This window comes from Perca fluviatilis, chromosome 1, assembly GCF_010015445.1.
Source record: "Perca fluviatilis chromosome 1, GENO_Pfluv_1.0, whole genome shotgun sequence".
NCBI lineage: Eukaryota > Metazoa > Chordata > Actinopteri > Perciformes > Percidae > Perca > Perca fluviatilis.
This window is the reverse complement of record NC_053112.1, coordinates 33,535,138-33,547,985: the sequence shown is the minus strand read 5'-3', so window position 1 is coordinate 33,547,985 and position 12,848 is coordinate 33,535,138. Positions and strand designations below refer to the sequence as shown.

General features: G+C 39.8%; 1 protein-coding gene across 9 annotated transcripts; it reads left to right on the top strand.

The window, feature by feature from the left end:
* The first annotated feature begins 602 nt into the window (after positions 1 to 602).
* On the top strand, positions 603 to 8,403 carry LOC120564990 (oxysterol binding protein). 9 transcript variants are annotated; one of them, XM_039810274.1, is made up of 21 exons: positions 603 to 767; positions 1,776 to 1,946; positions 2,293 to 2,501; positions 2,678 to 2,840; positions 2,926 to 3,037; positions 3,133 to 3,331; positions 3,436 to 3,550; positions 3,692 to 3,755; positions 3,874 to 4,041; positions 4,142 to 4,387; positions 4,486 to 4,606; positions 4,704 to 4,807; positions 4,996 to 5,091; positions 5,534 to 5,718; positions 5,819 to 6,045; positions 6,178 to 6,216; positions 6,391 to 6,438; positions 6,656 to 6,694; positions 6,816 to 6,848; positions 6,984 to 7,022; positions 7,452 to 8,403. In XM_039810274.1, exons 2-21 carry the CDS (start codon positions 1,813 to 1,815, stop codon positions 7,592 to 7,594), a joined length of 2,484 nt encoding a protein of 827 aa, XP_039666208.1. In that variant the 5' UTR covers positions 603 to 767; positions 1,776 to 1,812; the 3' UTR covers positions 7,595 to 8,403. The 9 variants fall into 9 exon arrangements, with proteins under 9 accessions (XP_039666208.1, XP_039666221.1, XP_039666227.1 ...); XM_039810279.1 differs by lacking the exon at positions 603 to 767 and adding an exon at positions 1,090 to 1,343; XM_039810287.1 differs by lacking the exon at positions 6,178 to 6,216.
* The last annotated feature ends 4,445 nt before the right edge of the window (positions 8,404 to 12,848 follow it).

Genomic DNA, 12,848 nt, shown 5'->3' with positions numbered 1-12,848 from the left:
CAAATTCTTTATCTGTGGTATGGCCTATTATACATATGTAATACTGTATATCAGCAATCAAGCATGAAGCCAGTAATCATCTGAATCTGCTTTCACAAGTGTATTTAGTCAAGGAAGACCTATCACTTTCACATGGGTCTCATCACATTCATGTAAAGAAAAAGCAGACCAAGTCTGAACAAAACCGTATTGGGATAACGCAACAACCAGGCATCTACACTTCATCCAAAATAAAGTAGGTATGATAAGAAGTAGGGGAACTAACAGGAACTAACAAGCGACATTAAGCAGATTTAGAATTGGACACAACAACCTTAACAGTAAGTTACAATATTATTTATGGGAAAGCATCATGACAAAGAGACAGCGGAGCATATTCTAGTAACACGCAGGACATATACAGAACAAATACAAGAGTGATGATCACAAAATTACGGAAAACAGGGCAAGTAGAGGCAAGTGTATAAAGTATATTGGAGTGTAGTTTGGGGGCTTTGAGTTTTATTAAAGTTACTGGACTAATTACACGCATTTAAAAAAAGGACAATAATGAGACTATAACCAGAGGGAGGCAGTAAAGCAACGTTACGGCTGCCAACTGCCGTAAAGCCTCAGAAGAAGAAGAAGAAGAAGGAGGAGGACCTGTAGCAAAGTAGCTGCTCTTCTGTTTTATATCCATGAAAGTAGTTAGCAAAGCTAATACTGGCGAGCTAACATCGCTTTACCCAACACGACATGCACACCTTTACTAGCTAAAGTCTTGCACGGTAAGGGTCAACTTCACGAATACATGATCATGTCTTAATGTCACAAAGACAAAGCCATGCCAAAAGAGTTAAACGAGATCGTTAGCGTCGCCTAGGACGTTGACAGCTTCCTGTTGTTTAGCTAGCAGCAAGCTTAGTGACGGACACTGTTTTAAGTAGCTTTGATGTTCGGAATTTTCTTCTTGTTCTTCGAAGTACCTCACAGTATCCAGGCTGTGTTAACTTGACCCCTGTCAGTCATCCTGTCAAATGACCGGTAGTGAACTGTCTCCCCCCCCCCACCCCCTAGTAACGTTAAACGTTCACGTTAGCTAAACAGATTATTGGGAGTTTTGTCCGCACGGAACCGGTTGTTTTGTTGTAATTTGCAGATTCCACGTTGACGTTAAATCCAAGATGCAAACTATCATAGCAACATTAACGTTATAGAAACAGCTCAGTGCGTAAATCCCCGAGTCATATTTTGGTTGGCTTCGGTGGATTTACATCACGTTAAATCACGTTGTGAAATTTGGACCAGCCAGTATTCATTTTAACGCTGTAACAAATTCAACTAATCGCAGCCAACATTATGAGGTTAGTATTTAGCTGTGTGTCGATTTAATGTTTTCACTTGTCACTGAATATTAAAAAAACCTTAACAGCAGGCTGGCGTTTACTTAATAGCCTATTTTAGTAGAGAAATATTAGCTTTTTAACAAGAAAGTTATAACCATAGATATAATTGTTCTATATCTATGGTTATAACAAGACGTATTGCTTATATAGCTCATGATAAGTTTTTATGTCATATATATCATATGATGACGCAATGACCTAATGCAAAATGCTAATGCTAGTGCTAAAGGTGTTGACATTAGGCCAATTTGCTCTGTGAATGATGGTGTCTGTAGCAACCAGAAGACCAGTTTGTACCTACATTTCATGTGTGCATTAAGCAGACTGAACCAATAGCATCTAACAATTCAATCACTTCAAATCAATGTAGAAAAACTACTTCTTCAACAGGCTATAACCTTACCCAGTGAAACAATAGGCTGTTGTGATGTCAGAGCCTAAACCACCTACTCCAACCCCTGGAGACACGTACAAGGGTTGGCTCTTCAAATGGACTAACTACATTAAAGGTTACCAGAGACGCTGGTTTGTTCTGAGCAATGGACTGCTCTCTTACTACAGGTAAGTTGCATGTATATGACTGACTTTGCAATTCTAAGTAATGAATTTAAAGGGTTTTTCCTTGGCTCCACAGGAAGCCAAGGGTGTAAGGATTAAACACAAGGGGTGTGTGTTTGAATTTAACATGGGGGTGGGTGATCTATAATAAATTTATACTTTTTATTTTTTTATTTAGCATTTGAAGGCCATTTACATGAGAAGCTCACCCCAATTAGTACTTATATAGCACTCTGCATGTATGTTTTAGAAATTGTACAGTTGCTTTACAAGAAACAAAACATTCTTACTTCACAAAATGCGGATTCGGAAACTCTGCATTTTACTGCCCTTCATTCTCTTTGTCCAGGACCCAGGCAGAGATGGGTCACACATGCAGAGGCACCATCAACTTGGCCACAGCCAATATTGCTGTGGAGGACTCGTGCAATTTTGTCATTTCCAACGGAGGTGCGCAGACCTACCACTTGAAGGCTAGCTCCGAAGTAGAGCGCCAGCGATGGATCACTGCTCTGGAGCTCGCCAAGGCAAAGGCCGTCCGAATGCAGGCTGAATCTGGTGAGAGGGAAAACAAATACGTTGGAAAATGCAGGAGACAGAATATGAAAAAACATAGAAAAGTCTAAACAGCTTATACAGCAGCACCTATGTCAGGCAAACGTGTGTATTACTCTGTGTAAAGCATTTTTGTATTACATTATTTTTCATATTATCTTCTCCGTTCTCTCCCTCAGATGACTCAGGTGACGATTGTCCTGCAGTGCCACCCACCTCAGGACAGGGTGGAGGCTGCCGTAACTTAGAAATCCAGTCCACACTACGCACGCTGGGCAGCAAAGTGGAGGACCTCAACACCTGTAATGATCTCATTGTCAAGCATGGGTCTGCTCTCCAAAGGTATCAATTAGCAGTTTGATTACTTTAGAAAAAACAATATCTATTTGTTCCCTCATTCATTCATTACTTTATTCCACACACACAGGTCTTTGTCAGAACTGGAGGGAATTCGTGTCGGAGCGGACATGGGGGAAAAGATGAGACAAGTTACAGAGAGAGCCACACTGTTTAGAATCACCTCTAATGCCATGATAAATGTAGGTCACCCAAGTGTTAATCGCTGAGAAACGCACAACATTGTTGTTGACTCCTTTTGTTGAAATGTTGCTCTTGTTTGTGCATGTTCCGCAAGGCATGTAGAGACTTCCTCTCCCTGGCCCAGAACCACGGTAAGCGCTGGCAGAAGGCCTTACAGGTTGAAAGAGACCAGAGGATACGGCTGGAGGAGACTCTGGAGCAGCTGGCCAAACAGCACAATCACTTGGAAAGAGCTTTCAGAGGAGCTACAGTTCTCCCCTCTTCATATAGCAATCCCACCCTAGGTAGCAAAGGTAAGGCTTTCATCCCCAACTGAACTTCTGTCTTTGATGTGACTCATGTTGCATGCCCACTACGCTACTGTACCTGCACCAATCACAGTCTCTCTTCACCGTAGGTGGTGTTCCAGGAAAAGGTGATGCTAGTGACGAGGATGATGACAATGAGTTCTTTGATGCTATGGAAGACCCAGCCGAGTTTATTACTGTCCCTGCTGACCCCAAGTATCACAGGTTATTTTCTGTCTGTCCTTTTCAAACGTCACTGATTTTATTTCCTAATATCTTCTTATTCTTCCTTTTGATATTGTTTTTTTTCTTTCTTGTGTACTGTTTTGTTTTTATTTTTTTATTGTATGCCTTCTTGTCCACCAGGAGATCTGGCAGCAACAATAGTGGGATCAGCAGTGAGACTGGAATGGACGATCAGTCTGTAAATGTGTGTTAACTTTGTTTTTTTGCGAGCAAGTTCTGATTTGTATTGACTTTTCTAAGCTGCTTGTCAACACGCCACAGACACCTGACCCCTTGCGGCTGTTTTCCTTCTCTCCTTCCAGTTTGATGAACTGTCTTTGGCATCCAACCCTGAGTCTCCACAGCCCCTTGAGCTAGTGCCAGTTAGACAAAGACGGACTCGTATCCCTGACAAGCCCAACTATTACCTCAATCTGTGGAGCATCATGAAGAACTGCATTGGAAAGGAGCTCTCAAAGATACCAATGCCAGTAAGGAACTACATCTACCCATATTGGTATCCAAGTGGCTTTTCCTGAGAGGAATCCGAAGTAATCAGACTACTTCTCTCTGTGATTTTGTACCTACTAGGTGAATTTCAACGAGCCCCTCTCAATGCTGCAACGTCTATCTGAAGATCTGGAGTACTACGAGCTGCTGGATAAGGCTGCTAAATGTCAGAGCTCTCTGGAGCAGATGTGTTATGTGGCTGCTTTCACGGTCTCTTCCTACTCCACCACTGTCCACCGCACAGGAAAACCCTTCAATCCTCTGCTGGGAGAAACCTTTGAGCTTGATCGGCTAAGAGATTGTGGCTACCGCTCCCTCTGTGAACAGGTATGTGGAAAACGCACTGGGAAAATAAACATGCTTGAAGGATGTCTAATTCCTTGAATAAAGTCTTAAGCCACCATTGACTTTGCTATCTCTACTAGGTGAGTCACCACCCACCTGCTGCAGCTCACCATGCCATGTCTGAAAAGGGCTGGACCCTCAGACAAGAAATTACCCTGGCCAGCAAGTTTAGAGGAAAATATCTCTCTATCATGCCTTTGGGTGAGTGTGTGCAGACCATATGTGGTGTTTATATTTCGGATGAGCAGGTCAAAAATGACCACTGCCAGGTCTAACGTTATTTCCTCTCTATCCCCAGGTTCTATCCAGTGTTTGTTTGACAAGAGCAATAATCATTACTCTTGGAAGAAAGTGACTACAACAGTACACAACATCATTGTTGGAAAACTATGGATTGACCAGGTAAATATAAAGCTGACAAAACCTTAACACCACTCTTAACTATTCAGGAATAAGTAGGACTTCTAACCATTCGGGGATAGGTAGGGATAGATGTCTTCGTAGAACGTTTTGTTTATAATCCTACTTGGTTGATCCTTTTTAGTCTTCAACAGCAAAATATTAGTCTCTTTCTTTTGTCCCCTTTCCAGTCAGGGGAGATAGATGTGGTGAACCACAAGACAGGAGATCGCTGCCATCTCAAGTTTGCTCCCTACAGTTACTTCTCCAGAGATGTACCAAGAAAGGTTAGTTTTCTGTACAGTATATTGTTGTTTCCATCATATAGCACCCTATAGCCAGAGCTGGTATGCTTATTTACAGGAATATGTATAATAAAGTCACATAATACTGCATATAAAAAAAGAGAAAACAACATTTAAGAATCTGTAATAAATTTAAATGAAATGGGAAGGAAAAAACAATAAGGAACATCTCAATATAATGTAGTCCATAGTACACCAACTGTAGCTATGACCTCAGTGATACATATATAATTGAATTTACACATTTCAGGTCAACGAAAACATTCTAAACATTGTAAAAGTAGAATTAATGGCAGAGCCGTAGTAATGAATTGCATTTAGTGCAATGACAGTGTGTAGTGTGAGTTGAATGTGAATCCCTGTACTGCCTATACTGTTGGCTCTTTGATTACACTCGTGACTGAAAGCTGAGTTTGTCTCCCAGGTAACAGGAGTAGTAACAGATAAGGATGGGAAGGCCCATTACGTGCTATCGGGAACCTGGGATGAGAAGATGGAGTTTTCCAGGGTAATGCAGAGCAGTAAAGGCGAGAACGGCACTGAAGGCAAACAGAGGACTGTCTATCAGACCCTCAAAGCCAAAGAAATCTGGAGAAAGAACCCTTTACCGTGAGTTTTGGTAGTATTGAGAAAGTGGAAGTTGTGCTAACGGAGCGTGTAACGTGTCGTAGCTTTGTGTCTCTGATCTTTTACGGTGATGACGTTACAGAGAGGGAGCCGAAAACATGTACTTCTTCTCCTCACTGGCCTTGACGCTCAATGATCCTGAGGAGGGAGTGGCGCCGACAGACAGCCGCCGACGCCCTGACCAGAGGTTGATGGAGGATGGCCGCTGGGATGAGGCTAACGCAGAGAAACAGAGGCTAGAAGAGAAACAGCGCACCGTCCGCCGAGAAAGGGAGAGGGAGGCTGTTAAAGCTAGCTCACCTGAGGAAGGTAAAAAAAGAAAAAGGGAAGGAGCTTAGTTTTGGAGTTTATCTATTCGTCTTGTTCTTCTGTCCATTCATCTTTTGTCCACTTAGTCGGTCTTTGAATACCTTGTCTGCCTGTCTCTGTCTCAACCCTAAGCTGTCACTGAGGATTCAATCAATGATTCACCTTTAAAAAGCAAGTACTCTTCTCTTAGTCTTTTCCCACCCTCGATCTATGCTATATATTAACTCTAGATGCACAAAACACCTATCCAATATGTTAGTGTGTGTAACAGGAAGGTGCTGAATGTCTTCTACATCATCTTTCAAACACTTTTACCATCCCTTCATCCATTTCTGTTCCATTTAGCTGATGCAGTGGAGACTGGCACAGAAGCAAATGAGGTTTCTGATGAAAGCAAGTATCACTTTGTAGCTTACCATAATATGTACTTTTAAAGATGCTTTGTGTAGCATTTTAACAGAGACTATTAGTATTTTTTTTAGCTGTCACGGTATTTTGCTTAAAATCCTACACGCAGCACTTCTAAAATGGACATAAACAAGACATTTGTTTGGATTTGGGATACTGTTTGAGTGGTGGATTCACATCTCTTTTTTTTGCTGGTGTTAAGCTGACACAGAGGACTCTCCTCCTCATACGCCTGTTGCATGCAAGTAGCCTCTTACATTTCATCCGCTGTCTGTCTTTCTTTGTATCAGTCATCCAGAGATCATAGCCAAATGTTTTTGTCCCAACTCTCAAGGATTCATCCTTAATTCTTCTACTTTCAGCCCCTTATGGACTATCACTCGCCCCTTATCAAAGCAAGTATACTGATCATGACATAACACATACTGTGCAATTATTTCACATTTTCTATTCATTTAATTAAATCTAGATTAAGAACTCCTCTGTTCACCATTTCCCTTTTACATCCTTTGCAACTTGATCTCTCTTAGTGGAAGGCAATGAAGGTCCTTATGGAGCTCAAGTCAAAAGCAAGTAACATCAGCGCTGCTCTCTATTACCCCCTGTTTTATTTAGTTTTTTTGTTATTTAGATTTGTGTTGGTAGTCTTTAGGGAACCTTATAGAAGAGTAGAATTGGCACAAACCTCGAGTAGTACCTTGACTATTTTAGAGTAGCATTTTGTCTGTCATTGCTCAGTATACTGTGGTCCTGGGCAGTCGGGGCATTAGTTGTGAGCCTGATTCTCTCCACATATGGCATGAGCAAAATGGTGATTTCATACTACTACTTATCTGCAATTTGCCTCATTTGTTTTTGGTTTGAAGAAGGTGCATCTGGGGGCACATCGGCTTAATTTAAGCATGGCGTGTTGTCATGGCTCAGTGGCTTCCTTAACCCTCACTTCAGATCCCTCTAAAGCTTTTTCCTTATAAAAGATTTGATTTCTTTTTCTTTAGGCACCCATCCAGACAACTACCAAGCAATGTGGTTCGAGAAGTTAGACGACCCCGTTTCCGGAGAGACCTTGCATGTCTACAAGGGCGGTTACTGGGAGGCGAAAGACCAAGGCAGCTGGGATGCGTGCCCTGACATCTTCTGATTCCAGCTGAGTCGGCCTGTCTTCCTCGGCGGTGTGCAAACCTTACATCAGCTATAGCGGGGAATTAAGCCTGACCTCAACCCATCTTCGATATATCCGTAGCTTCAACTGACCACCCCACTCAGCTCCCCTTTTTCCAGCAGTGATTTGCTCAGGGTTAAGGGCATCTGGACTTCCATGTTGACATAGATACAATGCACATTGTAGCATTGTTGTAACATTGCAGCTGATTAGTGTTCAGAATTCCCTCTCACTGCCTCTCAAACACTGGTGTTTATCCTGGTCCACTGCTTGTTCTCAGCCCAGGGTTCTTTGATAGCGCCTTTTGAGTTGCATTTGGCAGCAGGTTATTCTGGTAATGTCATGATGCGTTTTCTTTAAAAGCACTATTGTCAAAGGTATAATTAATCGAGATGACATCTTACGATATACAAGGTTTGCTTAGGGAGAGTGAGCTACTACCTAACATGTGAATGATGGGTTTGTTTTTGTTGTGATACTCCTGATTATGACTTATGACTTTTGCAATGAATTTATTGCAGCTTCCCCAGGACAGCACCGCTGTGAGTCAAACTTTTAATAGTTCACACAGTAAATATTCAATATCGGACCACATCTAAAGCATAGATGCATGGGCTTTGTGGTCCTGACTATGAGATAAATGATAAAAAGTAATTAATGGCGTATTTCAACAATTATGTTGTTTGTGTCACAAACACTAATACATGAAACCGTTTGCCTTTGAATTCATGGTAATTTGCGGTGCTACTTTAGTAAAAAAAAAAAAAAAAAGAATCTGGTATATCATATCAACATCTTAGCCTTTTTTGTCCTCCTTTTTTTTTTTTTCACTCAACTAGTCCATTTGAAAATCTTTTTTTTCCTGATAGTCCCCCAAGACCAGACGTGAAAGTGGTTCATTCTAATTACTAGTGCAGTGCCCGTTTGGAGTGTGTGCCTGTTTGGAACCATAGACTGTATAATATTAATGGACAGCGCATGTGTGACGTCACCCATTGGTTTGTGGAGATCTGCTATGAGTCGTCAAGTTCGCCGTTACGGGCGCAGCCATCCTAGTTGCGGATGTGACGATTTTAGACGAGAGGGAGGAGCCACATTACGTTACACATGTTCACTCACTGGCAATCACATCATAGCCACGCCCTAAAACACCCCCTGCTTTATCACTGATTTTAAAATCAACGAGACCATAATTCAAAACATGAAATTCAAATGAACATCATTCTGTTTTGCAGAAGACTTAAAACTAGCAATTGAGACCTATAAACTCATTATGAAAATGTTTACTGAGGTAATAAATCAAGTGAGAAGTGGGTCACTTTCTCATAGACTTCTACAGAAACCGACCTCCTTTTACAACTGCACGTGTCGCCCCCTGTTGGAATTCAGATAGAATTCAGGTTTAAGGCACTTCCGCATTTGCAGCACTTCGCCAAACTGGATGCATTGTCCATTAATATTTACAGTCAATGTTTGGAACGGGCCGATTGCTTGGTTCCAGTTGTTTCTTTCTCGACTTTATCGTGTAAATTCTCAGAAACGTGACAGAAAATTCAGTTAGAAAACACTTGGTTCCCAGTATTGCTGCTTGCAGCGTTGTCGGGTGGCATGCCCGTTCGAAGCGTTCTCGCGAACTCCTCATCCGATTGTAAATGTACTGCATTTATATAGCGCCTTTCTACCTTACCGGATAAAGCGCTTTAAAATTTGCCTCTCATTCACCCATTCACAGACACCGATGGTGGCGGAGCTGCCATGCAAGGCGCTGGCCCACTACATGACGCCCCTGTAGCCTCGCTGCTGCTCCTCCTCAGTCAGAAGTGACAAAGAGAGGTGACTGTGGCCGCCACCAGAGACAAAGACCTCACGCCATGGATGTATTAAGAGAACACGCTTGTCGGACAATAGTGGCGTCTTTTTTTTCCGCTAGATTTGTCGCTAAGGTGGCAACACTGCCCCGTCCCAATTGCGCTGCTGTACAGAGGTTCGTACAATAGCGTGCTGCGTGTTACGTCTTTTGCGCGTGCGGGACCGTTGAAGACACACCTACGAGTCCTCGATTCATAGTTAGATGCCACTTATATTTTGGCCTGGTTAAGTCTGGTTTGGTCATAACAATAGTTGTGGGTCTACATACTTAGATTTTTTTTTTTTAACTTTTTTTTTCACTATATAATAATACAATTTAATGGGGGGGTTTTCTATTCATTTTGTTATTGGGGGGGGGGGTGAAATAATGACATTTCTATGTGTAGCACATTAATAGATTGTTATTTAATTAATATATTGAATACTATATGAATTGAAATAGTGGTACCAAATTTATGTAAGTACCAATGAAAATATGAAGTATAAAAATAGCAACGGCACTATTGCCAACAATGGGGATGTAAAACATTAAGAACCCTGTCTTTGTTTGTTTTTTCACGTATTTTTTTCCTTTAACAATTCATTTTAAAGAGTAACAAGACTAAATCCGCTTTTGAGTTGGTAAATTACATGTACAGTTTAAATCGTGTCCCCATTCTATAGTTTTCATTACAACAGAAGTTAGATTCTGTCCTGTCGACCTGTGAAAATTGTGTGAGACACCACAACCCGAACTCTATGGCTCTATGGGTCCCCGACAGCAGATGCATTTTTTTTTTTGTGAAGTGGGCATGCTCAAGCTAAAACAGGATGTTGCTCCTAAGAGTATAGCTGTTGACCATGTTATTAATAGTAAGAGCCTTGATTCAGTCATTTTGTGTGTGAGATTGACACTAATCCTTTTGTTTAAAATAAGTCTATTTTGATTCTGCAGACCTATTTTCCTACCTAAAGTCTGTGCCCTCACTAATACCTGGATCAACAATTTCAATTCTGCAAGTAAATGTTGAGGCTCACCATTTGAACAGTTGAGATTCATTTAAGAGCTGTGTGCTGATTTCTACTGGCTTGATGATTCGTGAAGTGAAATGTGATGCAAGGGTTTTTGTCTTTCTGGTTTCCTTCAAACGTATTAATCATAGCTTTAATCTTGATGTAGGTTATTTTAGTCGCCATGTGTTGCGAGTGTAGTTTTATAACCGACAGCAATAAGAGTGCCTCAGTGCGTAAACATGCGGCACAACATGAAATGGGTAAAGCGAGATCGCTTCAACTGCAAAAACTGTCATTGTATTTGTCTCGGTTGTTTGTCGTACGAGTGGAAGGACTGTGTGGTTGATGAAAAATCTAAATTTCATTTTATATTCAAGTGTACTTAAAAGGAGAACACTGAAAATGAAGATCACAAAACATTGCAAATATTTCTGTGTAAATATATTAATTAGTAATTGTGATATTAACTGGTTGTATTAATAGAGAATCTAATAGCGGTGATGCACTTTTTCTTTTTTTCCCCTTTTTCATTGTTCAGAACTGGATGTATTTCCTTGTCTGAGCTAAAAGTATCCTGTTAACATGTGTCACCCTCTACCACCTGGGATAGCTTTATGTAAAATAATTAAATGGTTTTGGTGTGAACCATCCCGCAGTATGATTCACTCTGGATTTACTGTTGCTTCATGCATCATTTAAACACATGATGAAGAGTGTGTGTGAGGAATGTACAGCTTGTTGCTACTCTACTTCTCTTGAATAACAGATTTGACAGGGTTATGTCAATGTCTGTGCTGTCTTTTTCTATATATATATATATATATATATATATATATATATATATATATATATATATATATATATATATATATATATATATATATATAAAAATATCTTGAAGAGTTTGTCATTTTGTTTTGAGAACTTTTCCTAATTGCAAACATATTTACATTATTTAAAATATACATATGTATTGACCGACTGTTCTGAGCATACTTTTCATCTTCTCTGTCCTTCAATGCAGTTTTTTTTTTTTTTTGGTTTTTTTTATAGCAGGATTGTGTTAGGTTGACAATATTAAAGTCTGAATGGTAATGAAGTGTATTTCTTTGGTGTTTATTATTTTTTTTAAAGAAAGAAACAACTCATCACATCCTGTACCTGGTTGTCATTTTACACTAGTGAGGCTATACTAGGAGAAAAAAAAACTTTGTTTGCAGGGTTAATTAAGGCCTCTAACAACAGGACCTTTAAACTAAAGCAGCTAAATGAAATTTAGCCATCATTCATTTTATTTAAAGTACACCTGTGCTTTTCCTACAGTGATATATCAAAATATCTTCTGTGAAGAATATGGTTAAACCACAATTATGAGCTAACTAATATTCACCAGAAGTATTCAGATCCTTTAGAGAAGAAGAAGTGGCAATACCACCATATAAAAATACCATATTACAAGTAAAAATCCTGCATCCAAAATTGTACTGAAGTAGAATTACTATAGCAATGTGTACTAAAGTATCAACAGTGAAATGACTCATGCAAAACGGCCACTTTCGAGTATTATACTGTATTAATGGGGTACTAGATTTCAATATTTTTTATTCTACAGTTACAGTTTAGTCGGATACATACCAATGTATAAACTGATTTGTTCGAAGACGAAAATCCTAATTTGAAAAGTAACTAGTAACTAACTACTACATAGACTACAACTATGTGTGGTGGAGTAAAAAGTACAATATAGAATTGTAGTAAAGTAGAAATATACAGCATAAAATGGAAGGTAAAGTACATGGTTAAATTCCACTTATTGGCGGCTACTTGTGAGATTGTCTGGCTAACTATTTAGGCTTTAGATTAGTCAGGGTTTAGTTTTATGAAAAAACAAAACTATAATAATCACCCAAACTTATAAAACTAATATATTTGTGAGACAATATCTAATTAATGCATCTATACTAATATGTCACTGTCAGCTTGAGGATGAAATAATGTAGAATATTTAGGAGAGAAAATAACAAGTTTGAAATCTACACTTAAAAAAATGTAGGGCCTGGGAATTTGGGGGAGTTTTTACAGTCTGAAATTGAAACTTTGACACAGTTGGTATTTTTACAGACTAATTCCAGTCCAGTATTTTATCTTTTTTTAGCAATGTGGGGGAACCGCATTTAGAGCTCAACGTGTGTGTGTTTGGTGAAGTGATTAGAGAACATTTTAATAAAATAAATACAATATAAAAATCCATATTCCTTTTTTGAGCATGGTCAAAATATGACTTCAGTATTTCTAAAAAAAAAAAAAAAACACTGTCCCCTCATCAGGGCTTCAGGGGGAGTTTGTGCCTGTGTATTTACACAGTCATTGG